General features: G+C 32.0%; 2 protein-coding genes across 2 annotated transcripts in view; both read left to right on the forward strand.

Moving 5' to 3' along the window:
- LOC139512619 (nose resistant to fluoxetine protein 6-like) overlaps positions 1–13100 on the forward strand; it is a 499632-nt gene that overhangs the window by 101996 nt on the left and 384536 nt on the right. The gene's annotated exons all lie outside the window — the stretch shown is intronic.
- On the forward strand, positions 322–5500 carry LOC139512625 (uncharacterized). The gene is made up of 3 exons (XM_071300370.1): positions 322–500; positions 2612–2836; positions 4585–5500. The coding sequence occupies exons 1-3, from the start codon at positions 376–378 to the stop codon at positions 5405–5407; spliced, it is 1173 nt and encodes a 390-aa protein (XP_071156471.1). The 5' UTR covers positions 322–375; the 3' UTR covers positions 5408–5500.

The raw sequence follows: 13100 nt of genomic DNA on the forward strand, positions 1-13100 counted from the left end.
GAGTTTACACCTCTTATTTTTGACATTCAAGGAAGAGAAAATTTAAGTTGTTGGAACCTTGACATCTTACATTTCACATTAATAAATTGTAATTATATATTGTATTAGCTGAATTTGTTGCTTAAAGTTAAATTAATGTTGATCATCATGTAATTATATTTTGCTATTTTTATAAATTTAACCTTGGACCGAGTACTGTATCAAGGTTATTATTCTGTTATTCATATTTTTAAATCATTGAAAAATTAAAAATAATAGTATAAAATGATTTAAGTAACTTTTAATTAAAAGAAATCGTGCCAATGGTTAATAACATTAATTTATCATGTGCTCACTATAAAAACATCTGTTCAGACCACTCCACAGTTAAAAACAATGTCTTGGTTCCTTGCGATTAGTTGTGTGTATTTGGTAGCGGTTACATTTGTGTCTAGTTCACGACACACACAAGAATCGCTACTAGATCATCTGGCTATCGACAACTGCGACAATCATGCCGAGTAAGTAATCATGCATTTTTTATTTTTGTATCTCTCTTTGTATATATTTATGTACAGATTACAAGCAGAAACTTAATTTAAAACAGTTCTTGTATAATTTTTCATCTGTTACTGGTGTGGGCAAGAACTTTAATAAAAAACAGAAAAAAAATAAAATAACAGGAGATGGTCATGATCTTTTCAGCTAGTTTGTTCGACTAAATATTGTGTCAACGACGTGGCATGATTTCATATTAGCAGTTTAACTTATTCATTTGCTTTAATCTTTCTTTCAGCGACTGCTCTATATTGATTTTGTTTGATATGGTATTGTCTATAATTGCTTTGCTTGTATATAATTGTAAAAAACAGTTCCTTAGTTATGCAAATAATATATAAAAAATACAACACATATTAAAAGTCTGTCGCGTTAATCCTTCACAGGACGTTTCAATGTGCTTAATTGTTGAATGCTCATGAACTTACGCAAAAGGTAAAAATAAATGAATATAAATTTTGAAAAAAATGCCAATAAAGAGTAATTTGCATGAGCTTACTTAATTTAGATAATTCATAAAATTCACGACAACGTGTTACGGTAACAGTATCCACTATCATAACGGTCATAACGGTTTCGCCTTCGATCATCAAATAATCCATTAATTTATATGTTTTTTTAAGTCTTTGCTAAGACACAACACCAGGGATTAACTACAATATAGACATATTGACATCGGGACTTCTCCCGTACGGCAGTAGAATGGCGTCTTTGAGTATTTTTAAAATTATTTATACAGAGCAATGTCTGATCGGAATGTCAACGTTAAATTCAATTTCTCGAATAAGAAAAGGATTTTTAGGCTTTAATTCAGAAAAATATGGTCTTAACATCTCGAAAACTGTTATAATTGAATATAACACTAAAATGATTATCAAAGGCACAAAACAAATGTACCAGGATTATAATTTAATATGCCAGACGCGCGTTTCGTCTAAATAAGACTCACCAGTGACGCTCAGATCAAAATAGTTATTAAGCCAAACAAGTTCAAAGTTGAAGAGCATTGAGATCCCAAAATTACAAAAAGTTGTGCCAAATACGTCCTAGGTAATCTATTCCTGGGAAAAGAAAATTCTTAGTTTTACGAAAAATTCAAAGTTTTCTAACAGAAAATTTATAAAAATGACCTTATAATTGATATTCATGTGAACACCGAAATGCTGACTACTGGGCTTGTGATACCCTCGAGGTCAAAACGTCCACAAGCAGTGGCATCAACCCTTATAGTTTCGATGCGCTTTCCTTGATTAAGCTTAACCAGGAAGGCTAGAACCAAAACACGTGAAAGCCAGAGCCGTATATATACTTTTAAACTTTAGGAGGTATTTGACCAAAAGGTACATAAACATATGGCTTAATTCATCTTATGTCAACATGAATAACATGTTGACATGAACAACATCAATGGGGAACTTTAAAAATATAGTAAGCAATGTCAGTACCAAAGGTACTGAGATGATGAATAAAGGCAACAGTATTATTCCGCTGAAACAGTCATAAAAGCTTATCACAATCATGTTTAACCTGTCGAATTTTTGCGCCTATCCTAAGACAGGAGCCTTAATATTTTGTAAATCTTGCATGTTATTTTTTAAATTTTAGTTCATTTTTATGTTTTAGAGTTTAGTATGACATCCATTTTTTCTGAACTAGTACACTTTTGTGCTTAGAGGTTAGCTGACGCCCACATCTATTTGCGGGATTTTTTCGCTGTGTTGAAGATCAATTGGTGGCCTTCGGTTACTTTCTACTGTTTGGTTGGGTATTTGTCTCTTTGACACATTCCCCATTTCCATACTAAATATATCATAGTAAAAATAGAAAGTTCGACGGAGGCCAAACATGTTTCAAAAACTGGATCTAGTTTGTGACCGTTAACAATGAGCCAAGTAAACTATACAATCATGGCATACATATGTTCTTTCTTGCCTCTAAAGGGTTACAACGAATAAGTCTTTGAATTTTGCAGAGTTAATTGCTAAAGAACTTTTTTTTTAATTTTCATTTTAAAGTTATCAATATCTGTGTTTATGATATTTAGCAAATTTATTAATTTGTTTTTCATTTACAGACAACCAGAAGCCGTTTTGTCTCCATCGAATACAGGTTTAAGATGCGTTACTGCCAGTGATGAAAAAGTGTCAGATTATACATACTTTGATAATGTGCGCATGACCGTTGGAAACACTCCGATGTACACTGTTTTCCAGGGTTTGCTAGACTTCACTGACAACACTCCACGATTCTGCTTCGACAAGGACAACAAACTTGCTGAGTTTGATATTAATTTTAAAAAGTGAGTTACATGTTCATAGTTCTGTTGCAAAAGCCATTAAAGTATATCACATGCCTTAGTAATTCCAAATATATTTTCAGTTTCACTGTTAAGATATCTCATAAATCTAAATATCTGAATCTGAAATTCACAGAACGCTTTTTTTTAAATTGGCCAGTTCTATAAAACACATTCCAATATAGACTTGTTAATCATTTTAAGGATTGAACTTTCCTGCATTATGCTTTTACTTGATGAAAATTTGTTGATATTCTGAAGTTAGGCAAACAATTTGCAACGGAAATAATTTCATAATTTCTGTTTATATGAATAAAGAAACATGTGCTGTAATTTTTCAAACACATCAAACGATATAGGGCACCATATTTGGTTTGAATCTATTTTTAGTAGTTTGCTTATAATTGGTTTGCACTCCAAAATCTCTTATACTGTTCCTATAAAAACTTGATATCATTGTTATTCAAAGTAAAGCCAACATGAGTTAGTCCATGTTCAAATTTCGCCAATCGACGGAGAAGAGAAACACACGTTTCATGTAGTTATACAATTATGCCAGTGCTAAGCTTAACTAAAGACTATGTTCTTATTTAATGTAACCTTGAGATGAATAGATATTTACAATTTTATCAAATAAAAAATACTAAAAGCACCCCACATAGTCTTGCAATATGGAAATCCTAAGACTAATGTCCGTGACGAATTTCTTTTGACATTTTAAAGATTTTCATCTTTGTGAAATGAGCTCAGGCAAGTGTTGACTTATTCATTTAATATAACAGAAACATTTTATATTTTTCGTGTCAGAAAATTTCAATTTGTTTGCAGATATATATTTGTCCAAAGGGTTGGTCACTGCTTTTTTGTCTGTGAACTTTAAATCTTTCTCTTAACTGCAATATATAGCATAAGATTGCCGAGCCATGGCTTGAATAACGCTTCGGTCTTATAGAAAGACACTTACTTGAGTTTCGATTCTAACGAACTTGCAAAGCCCACATCGTTTAACTTACTTCGGAACACACATTTTGTTTCCAACAACCGAGAGATATTATTATTTTAGGGTCTTCGGTTGTCTCTTTTTCACACGACTTTTCTTCTATATATATATAATGTTTTCAGCTATCACGTCCCATTTAATATTGGAAGGTGTGTTTTATAAATCTGTATAACACTCTAAACTGTGCATACATTTACTTTCATGGGTATTGATTTTCTTAGGAAAAAGATTTTCTTGGATGTTTGAAACCGAGGTTATATAAAAGTCAGCATAGGTCCAAATGTAACTTTGTGGTTTGTTGAACATTTAAATTCGTGATTTATCAATACCTACAAAGTTAACGTTTATTGGTAACCAACGTACACCAATGATACATTTTCAAGTATAAAAGGAATTCTAATATTTGACACCAAACATTCAATTTCGGATAAGAGTATTAAATGGGCGTTATTTAATTTGATTACATGTATAGAAGGAAAATATATCATTTATTTCAGATCAGGGTACTAAATTGTATTACATTATTATTACACATTGTATTTAATTGTAATATACTAATATAAAATTTAAGAAAAAAATACTTATCTATATGAAACCCTGTTCTTATAGATACTAACTATTTCAGGGTACCTTACAGTTAAAGCTGTAGCGGTAAGGTCATTGTTAACAGCTTTAGTGCAATAAATTTATATTCAAGTGTTAAAAAAAAAAAAAAAAAAGGAATTCTAATATTAATCTTTTACAATTTCAGCAATAATCCTCTTGAGACCTCGAGGGTTGAATTAACTCCATGTCGTACCGGTGGATATTGGACCAATGGAAAAGTATTTTGCTCTCCCCCTGAATGTTCTAAGTATTTACGTCAACCAAAAAATGCAGAATATTTTGAGGAGGAACTACATGTTACAATGAATATGAAGGATCTTAACGAGATACCAGTAAATGGACCAAGAGGTGGAGCGTCCATGATAAAGTATGCTAGTGGAAGTGACCATAGATTGATCTACAACATAACGTCAAACACAACACAATATCTGACAACAGACCAGTTTTTTTCATATTGTTCAAAGTTTGGTCCATGTTACAAAGGCGAGTTTCTTGGGAGAACAGATTTGCTATATTCCCATGGAGGATGGCCTCCAATGATTCTCAAACGACAAGGTGACCAGGTCTTACTCATCCTGAGATATGACCCAAGAAGCTTTGTATACCGAGAAAAGTCACCTCTGGTCTCATGCAAGAGAAAGTCAGAAAATGATTTTGAATTATGTGACTCTCCCACTGGTTCTTATTCCTGGAGGAAAATATGGAAGGCGTCATTGCCTTATAAAAAGGAATGGTTATCATTACGATTCTTAACGCGTTGGTCTTACAAGCACGATTGTCTCATCCAAGTTACAGATACTGAGACACAAGAAGAACTGGTTAACTATACGGGTCCATGTGGTAGATATGCTGACATGAAACTAGGAAATTATCCGTATGCAAAGGTCGGTATTTCAAACAAAGGTCTTAGCGGATCAGTCAAAATGAGGTTCCGTGATGTTATCTTGATACAAAAAGGACCTGTATGAAACTGATGCGTTTGTTTTAACTTAATCAACGCGTTTGCTAAATTTTGTCGACTTCTCTATGAATATTTTGACAAATAAAAAAACGTCTTTTAACAGGTTTACAAATATATATTTAACACTTATGCTAAGCGATTTATCTGCTTGATTGGCATATCTTGGTAAAAAAAATTGAGACTTTTAATATAAACATTGCATTGTCTACACATTTCCTAGTTCAAAAGCGTTTCTGTGAAACCACAAATGTACACATAAAGGTAATATTTCAGACTACCAAAATTGAGTTTATTTAAGTCCTGAAGGCATGTGATAGTTATCATTGTAGCATACAGAATTAAAAGAGGAATTGTTCAATTAGAAATTAATAACAAACGACTAACAATCATAATGAACCCCTTATATATACAAACTTCAATTGCATATAGGATATACATTTTCCCACTAATTTGTTATTCAAGAGCTTGCAACTTCCACTCAGAATTTGTAAAACGTCACCAGTGTCGGAGCAGAAAGTTGATGAAGCGGGAGTATGTCAAAGAACTTTTCGTCCTTTTTCTGAAAAAAGGTCATCGGAAGTTACCAAGACCTTGTTGACAAATACTCCGTATCAACTTCACAAATAAAATACGCTGGTCTTGAAGCATATATTCCAGGCTCTGACGATTTGTATTATCTTTATTAGACGAAAAGTATTTTTTTCTTTGTCTTTGCAAGTAATAACTTTTCAGTATTTAGTCTATTTTTGGTAATATGCATGCGTCGTGGCTCAGTACTTATACATCCCGTCATTGTGTTATTGTGTTATGGTAAATTCTTGTATTCTTGTGGATCGTTTTTGATTATGTGCTTTGTTTATATGACTTTTTTTTCTTTGTTGACATATTTGTTTATTTTTACATTAATTAGGATTATAACACAATGTTGACTGCTCTTACTCTATTTTTAAAGATTAACCTTTTATGCCTGTTTACACATCGTTGTCAGTATGATGAGATTTTATGCGACTGTCATACAAGTGAGAAGTTTAGCTGACTTTAAAACTAGTTATAGTCAATCAACCATTTTCTACATACAAAAATGCTTTTACCAAGTAAGGAATATGAAAGTTGTTGTCTTTTAGATTGATGTCGTTGAGATTTTGATTTTGCAACTTAATAAGACACGTTCCATTTAGAATTTTCATCAGAATTCAGTATTTTTGTCATTTCCTATTGTGTTAATTACCCATTTTAGATGGTAACGTTCCCTTGTCACAATCTTATGGTGTTTATATATCTCAACTTGTTGCGATTTGCTCATGTATTTAACAACGTTTTTTTGTTTTAATGAAAGCTATCTCTGTATTACTGAAAAATTATTATACCAGGGTTTCCGATATCACAAACTAGTCAAAACATTTACTAAATTTTATCATCGGTACAAGGACATCATTCGTAAATATAAATCAACATGCAAACATCTTATACGTTCTGGTATTTCAGGTTCATTCTTTTATAATAATTTTTTTACAAAAGTGTCGTATTCACCTCAAAAGCTTACCAAACCTTTAAACAGACTAATTTTATGCGACTGTCATACAAGTGAGAAGTTTAGCTGACTTTAAAACTAGTTATAGTCAATCAACCATTTTCTAAATACAAAAATGCTTTTACCAAGTAAAGAATATGAAAGTTGTTGTCTTTTAGATTGATGTCGTTGAGATTTTGATTTTGCCATTTGATTAGGGACGTTCCATTTAGAACTTTCTTCAGAGTTCAGTATTTTTGTTATTTCTTATTGTGTTAATTACCCATTTTAGATGGTGACGTTCCCTTGTCACAATCTTATGGTGTTTATATATCTCAACTTGTTGCGATTTGCTCATGTATTTAACAACGTTTTTTGTTTTAATGAAAGCTATCTCTGTATTACTGAAAAAGTATTACACCAGGGTTTCCGATATCACAAACTAGTCAAAAAATTTAATAAATTTTATCATCGGTACAAGAACATCATTCGTAAATATAAATCAACATGCAAACATCTTATACGTTCTGGTATTTCACATTCAATCTTTTATAGTAATTTTTTTACAAAAATGTCGGCATTCACCTCCAAACCTTTAAACAGACTTATTCATAAGGGATACAATTACGATGCTGATGTCAGGTCATTAAGACTCATCGAGTCTCTGCATTGGAAATAAACACAATTATTATGAAACCAGTTGTTGGCATGATACAAGTTATGTTCTTTTCATATATTTTATAATTTGATACTAAACACCTAATGGGAAGGACTATGCTTGATTTTCATATAATAAAGATATAATAGAGGCCAAAGTAACCTTAAGAATATTAACACTCATAATTCGAAAATAATCTGATAATGCCATGGCAAAAAACGATAATGACCAACAGATAAACATTAGTACACAAAACACAACATAGAAAACTAAAGACTGAGGAACTGGACCCCGGCACATAATGGGGGTGATCACAGGTACACCGGGAGGTTAAGCTGATCCTTACTCACATGTGGCACCTGTCTTGTTGTTCAAGTTAGTACAAACCCGGTCATTAGTTCGTGAAAAGGGAACAGGATTGTTGTAAAGACTTTGGAAATATGTCCACTATCATCTGTGAAACAGATATTCCATAAAGGTCAACTTATCTGCAACGCTGTTGTTTTATGAAATACGTCAGCAGGTACGATGAAGTCATAGTTAGCAAAACGGTTAAGAAGATGGTGGCCAAAACCTTAATGTAAAACAAAAAATGATAATTTAATATAAAAAATACATCAGTAGTAGCTTTTATTTACTAAAAATGAAAGGAGCAGTTCCGGTTAAACACTTGAGTGTCTATTTCAATTGATTCAATTAGTTTATGTGAAAGATTTTAACTGATGTAGTCATTAAAAACGGTCTGATTCTAGCATAAATATGAAAAATCTATCAAATATGCCAAAACGCATCACTTTTCAGATGTTTTTTGTCAAAAATGTAAGTGTTCATCTTCAACCTTTATATATGTTTTGTATTATCATCAAATACAACTTACATTTCAATATTAAGAATGAACACGAATGCGGCCATATTCATTATAGACGGAAACCGTCTAAAATTTAACTAAAATGAAAAAAATTGTGAAGATTTCAGTAATTTAGCATGACTTAATGATGCTAGTACGCGATAATTGTGCATTTTATTGTCAAAACAGCCCATATTTATGTAGCAGAAGCATTCAACTTTCCAAAAAAATAGCTTAAAGATTACATTTTCACAATTTTGTAAAACTTCTATATTTTTGGGCAAAAAGGAGTCTTACTGAACCTACTCCTTTCTTTAAAAATTTAATGTAGAAATAGGCTGTCGAAAAATTTTAAAATGTAATTTTTCATTGAACCGTCATTAGTAAAAGAAGCACAAAAATTACCACAAGGGTCATCCCTAACGAGTTCAAACTCAAATTTAAATTCTTTATCACATTGTTTGAACTTTATAGTTCATCAATATCAATGTAAAATTTCAAAACATGCCATGCAACGTCATCGAAATGTCATCTTTTTGAAAGTAGCAAATACAATATGTTCCAAGTACATTTCGTAAAAAAAGAGTAAGCAAGGATAAATATCCAATGTTAAAAATATTTGAAAAAATAAACAAAAGCTCTGTTATTCGACTTTTGACGATGCTAATTTAAGCATGGATGCAATTTGGGTACTCCTCATTAAAGAATCATTGATGGTTTGGTGGTTAGTTCAGCGCAATTTTTTCTATGATTCCATATGAATTGAAAATCAAACTGGCGTACCTATATAATAAAGAAGGATAAGGCTACAAAATAAAAACAAAATGGAAATTTTTGTCATAATCGTAAAAAAACGTAGTTGAAAAAACTGTCAAAATAGGTGCAATTTGGGTACCGTCACGTTAGATGTAACTTAAACATATAGTATAAACTATTCTTTAGTGCAGTTTAATAAAACAATGCAACGTACTCACTAGTATCGCAGGTACGGTGCTAGCTTGCTACCGACGTGTATCCCTATGAACATGAAAAATATAAAGTTAATACTATCAAACATTTTATAAACACCAATTCAATAATGCATAAAAATCTTAATAGAGATATTGAAAAGGTTAGTCTTGAAAAATAAAAATAAACCCATATTGTTTTAATGTGAAATAAATTTATACACAAGACAAACATAAAGATAATACATAATGAATTTCGCTAATCACATTTCAAGGGTTTTTTTCAGAAGATATTTATATTACTGTTCACGATAAGGAGATGTAATATGATTGTCAATGAGACAACTGTATTGAACAGGATTCAGATAAATGACGCGCCGAAATCAACATCAGCTTGACCTTGAACAGAACTCAAACCATGCAGTTACATAAAAATATTTTGACATAACAAAATGTGAAACTATTTAAACCAACTGTCTATTATTAAACAAAAAAAAACCAAAAAAAAACAAAAAAACAAATATAAAAGACAATCACTGAAATACTAGACAATGAGTTGGTACAAACACGTATAGAATGTGGCAGGGTTATACATGTGTATACGCTCAACTATTCACCTAACCAGTGACCGTGGTGGTTGGTGGAACATCACATCATGAGAACAAATTGTAAAATTAGGAAGGAAATGGCTTGACTCATCATATCGACAAAACAACCCTATTTAAACAACCAAAAAAAAAAGACACAAAGTAAAGATCTACCATCATTGTCATATTTCCGAGTGTGACTGTTATACCGAATGTGAATTTGCATTACTATATGACGTGTGTCGGTATTGTACATCCAACAATTTAAGACACTAGGGCTGTTTTCCGACTGACAAATTTTGTGAACGTCTGGAATTTGTTGTTAAATTTATAATATCTAATGATTTTCGAATTCAAGAGGCCAAATTGTGGCTTTGTCATATTATCTATGTTGCGAGTGAAGTTAAAAATGCAATCCCAACACCTTTTGACTATTCTTTCTGCAAACTTTGCCATACGTTCTCATAATACATTTTTACACAACAATTACATTTGCTACATATCATGTTACATTTGATAATATGTGTCAGTATGTTTTATGGGTTAACGAACTTGGTGTTGAAAGAAGATCTCTACTCATATTTGTTAAATATTTCCAGACTCATAGAACTTTATATATAAGATAAAAGAGGGGAGAAAGATACCACGGCAGATGAACATTCAACCAATTTTCCATTGTTTAATATTAGTTCGTATGTTGATCTCCTGAACATATGGATTTAGAATTTTTCTTATTGTCACTTTCTTTTATACTTGCTGTTGACATCAGGCGCGTAGCTCCCTATACGCCAACACGCAGTTGCGTGCACATCAATTCGGCATGCAAAACAAACAAAAATGGCAAAATAAATTTATAAATTAAATGTTTAAAGGAAACACATATATGTAATCGCTTTTTTTAATGATGTACAATGTAATGCAGGGGTTTCATTATTTTTTTAGACTGGTGGTACCTTTCAGATTTTAGGGGGAACCAAACCCAAAGGGCGAGGGGTCTGGGGGCCGCCTAAGGAAGCTCCTTGATTTTAGGGATTTCAGCCTTAATTTTTTACTTTAAAAATAGGGAAAAGTCTGTAATATTTGCTTCAATTTTGGGTAAGTTAACATTGAATTGGTTTTTTTTTCTAGAGTAATTATCTGAAAATACATTGCTTATAATTATTTTGTAATCAGTTATAAAATATGTATGACCTATAATGCAGGGGTTTCATGTGAAATGTTGTTTAAATGTTTTGTTTGTTTTTATACTTTTATTAAATGTTTTGTTTGTTTTTATACTTTTATTAAATGTTTTGCATTTGTTCAATATTGTCAATTTGTGAATGAAATTTCATAAGTTACATACAATGTAGTATATTATTAAAAAAAAATAATAATAAAACTTGTAGCTTTTTTTTATTGCTTTCAACCTTTTGTTATAATCATAAGGGGGGGGGGCAAATTAATTATAGGCTTCTTAACTATAGTAAGTAACACTGTAAAACTGTGTTTATTGAAGAACTTTCTTTTTTTAATTTTAGAAGTCTAAAATCTTGTCAGATATTATATTTTGTAAACGTAACAGTTATATATGTTACTTCAGATTGTTTCACGAAGTCTTACACTAAAAATTTCCTGCAGACAGCAGTCATTTAAATCACAACATAGAACACATATCGAGAAAACGGTGATCAGGGACAACGTACGGTCCAACGGGAAACGAACTGATTTGATACAATTAACGATTTTCTGAATTTCATAGAATGTTCACCTTTATTAAACCTTTTATTCATAAAATAATCTGTGATACAAGCTGCTTTCCTTTTCTTAGACATAGTTATGTTGTTGTTGTTTAAATTCATCAACAATTTGCCGCTTGAAAATATAGTGCTAAATCGTCGCATTTTAAAGCGCTCTTACGATACAGATACAGACACGTGGTTTATAAGTATCACTTCTCCTTACTTTGGAGGTGTGCCTAAATTGGCAGAAGATAGATCTATACTTTAACGCGGACCTCGACGAAGACACTTTAAACATACACCTGAACGGCGTACACGGAGATTATCACTTTTAAAATAGGAAAGAAAGAAATTAGATTTGAACGATTTCAAAAGAATTTTACACATTATTTTTTTTTTTTTTTTTTTTTTTCTGCCGGTACCAGACGCTTCCGTAGGCGGGTAAAAGTACCGGGTACCGGGTCTTAATGAATGCACTGTAATGTCATTAAATAGCGGCATTTGGTTTCAAAATTAAAGTTTTATTGGAGATGAAAAGACTAACAGTAACATATTAACTTGCATCTATTACAAGATTTGAATTTGTTATACTCTAGAAGTTTCGGGGCACATTTTACAGAGTACGGTTTAACTGTTTGGACTGCGATGTACCAATTGACATTAGATTTATCAGTACCCTTTGATATCGTTGAAAGTATGACGAGGCGATGTGTTCAACAGACTACCAGAGCCAATCCCCCCAGCAAACACGCTAAAACAGTATTGGAAAGTCTCATTATATTTTGCGTTCATAGACCACATGATAATGGAACTGGAGTCGCGTCTGATATCATCAGGAAATCGCTTCTATGCGCATTATCTGCTTCCTCGTGTTGTCGGTAATACAACAAACGATCAAATCTCTGCATTGTTAGAGACATATGAAACTGGCCTGGCATATAATTTGTCAAATTCAATCGGGAGGTCGCTCGATGGCAAACACGAGTGCTACCACGGAGAGATCGTTCAGTGTACTACATCTTTTGAAAACATATGTATGAAAATTGATTAACCATGAACAACTACAGCTAGGTTATTATCGCTAGCATTACTGCATTATATTCATCGGGATTTCAGTGTGAATATTGACAAAGTAATAGAGACGTTCCCGAAGAGCAGATTTTGGACAATTTTGTGTAAATTCTGTATCACAAAAATGTGTTGCTTACATATTCAATTAATCATGCTTTACTCTATTCAGAAGTCAAGATCTCTAAATAGTTTTGCATTCATGAATTGTTTATAAGTCCTATGTACATCACAACATGTAGCTCCTCTTTAAACCGTCCAATGACTGAAAACCGAAAAAAAAAAATTTCTGCATAAAAGGGTCCCAAAATTTTTTCAGGTAGTTGCTTGCAGATCGTTTCTTTCTAGCTACGCCCCTGGAC

This window comes from Mytilus edulis, chromosome 2 (genome assembly GCF_963676685.1).
Source record: "Mytilus edulis chromosome 2, xbMytEdul2.2, whole genome shotgun sequence".
NCBI lineage: Eukaryota > Metazoa > Mollusca > Bivalvia > Mytilida > Mytilidae > Mytilus > Mytilus edulis.

Bases quoted from the DNA above. Each gene is read 5' to 3' on its own strand.
- LOC139512625 (XM_071300370.1), top strand. From the start codon at position 376: ATGTCTTGGTTCCTTGCGATTAGTTGTGTGTATTTGGTAGCGGTTACA. The intron at 501-2,611 runs GTAAGTAATCAT...TTTCATTTACAG, and splicing joins AACTGCGACAATCATGCCGA to ACAACCAGAAGCCGTTTTGT. The intron at 2,837-4,584 runs GTGAGTTACATG...TTACAATTTCAG, and splicing joins TTTGATATTAATTTTAAAAA to CAATAATCCTCTTGAGACCT.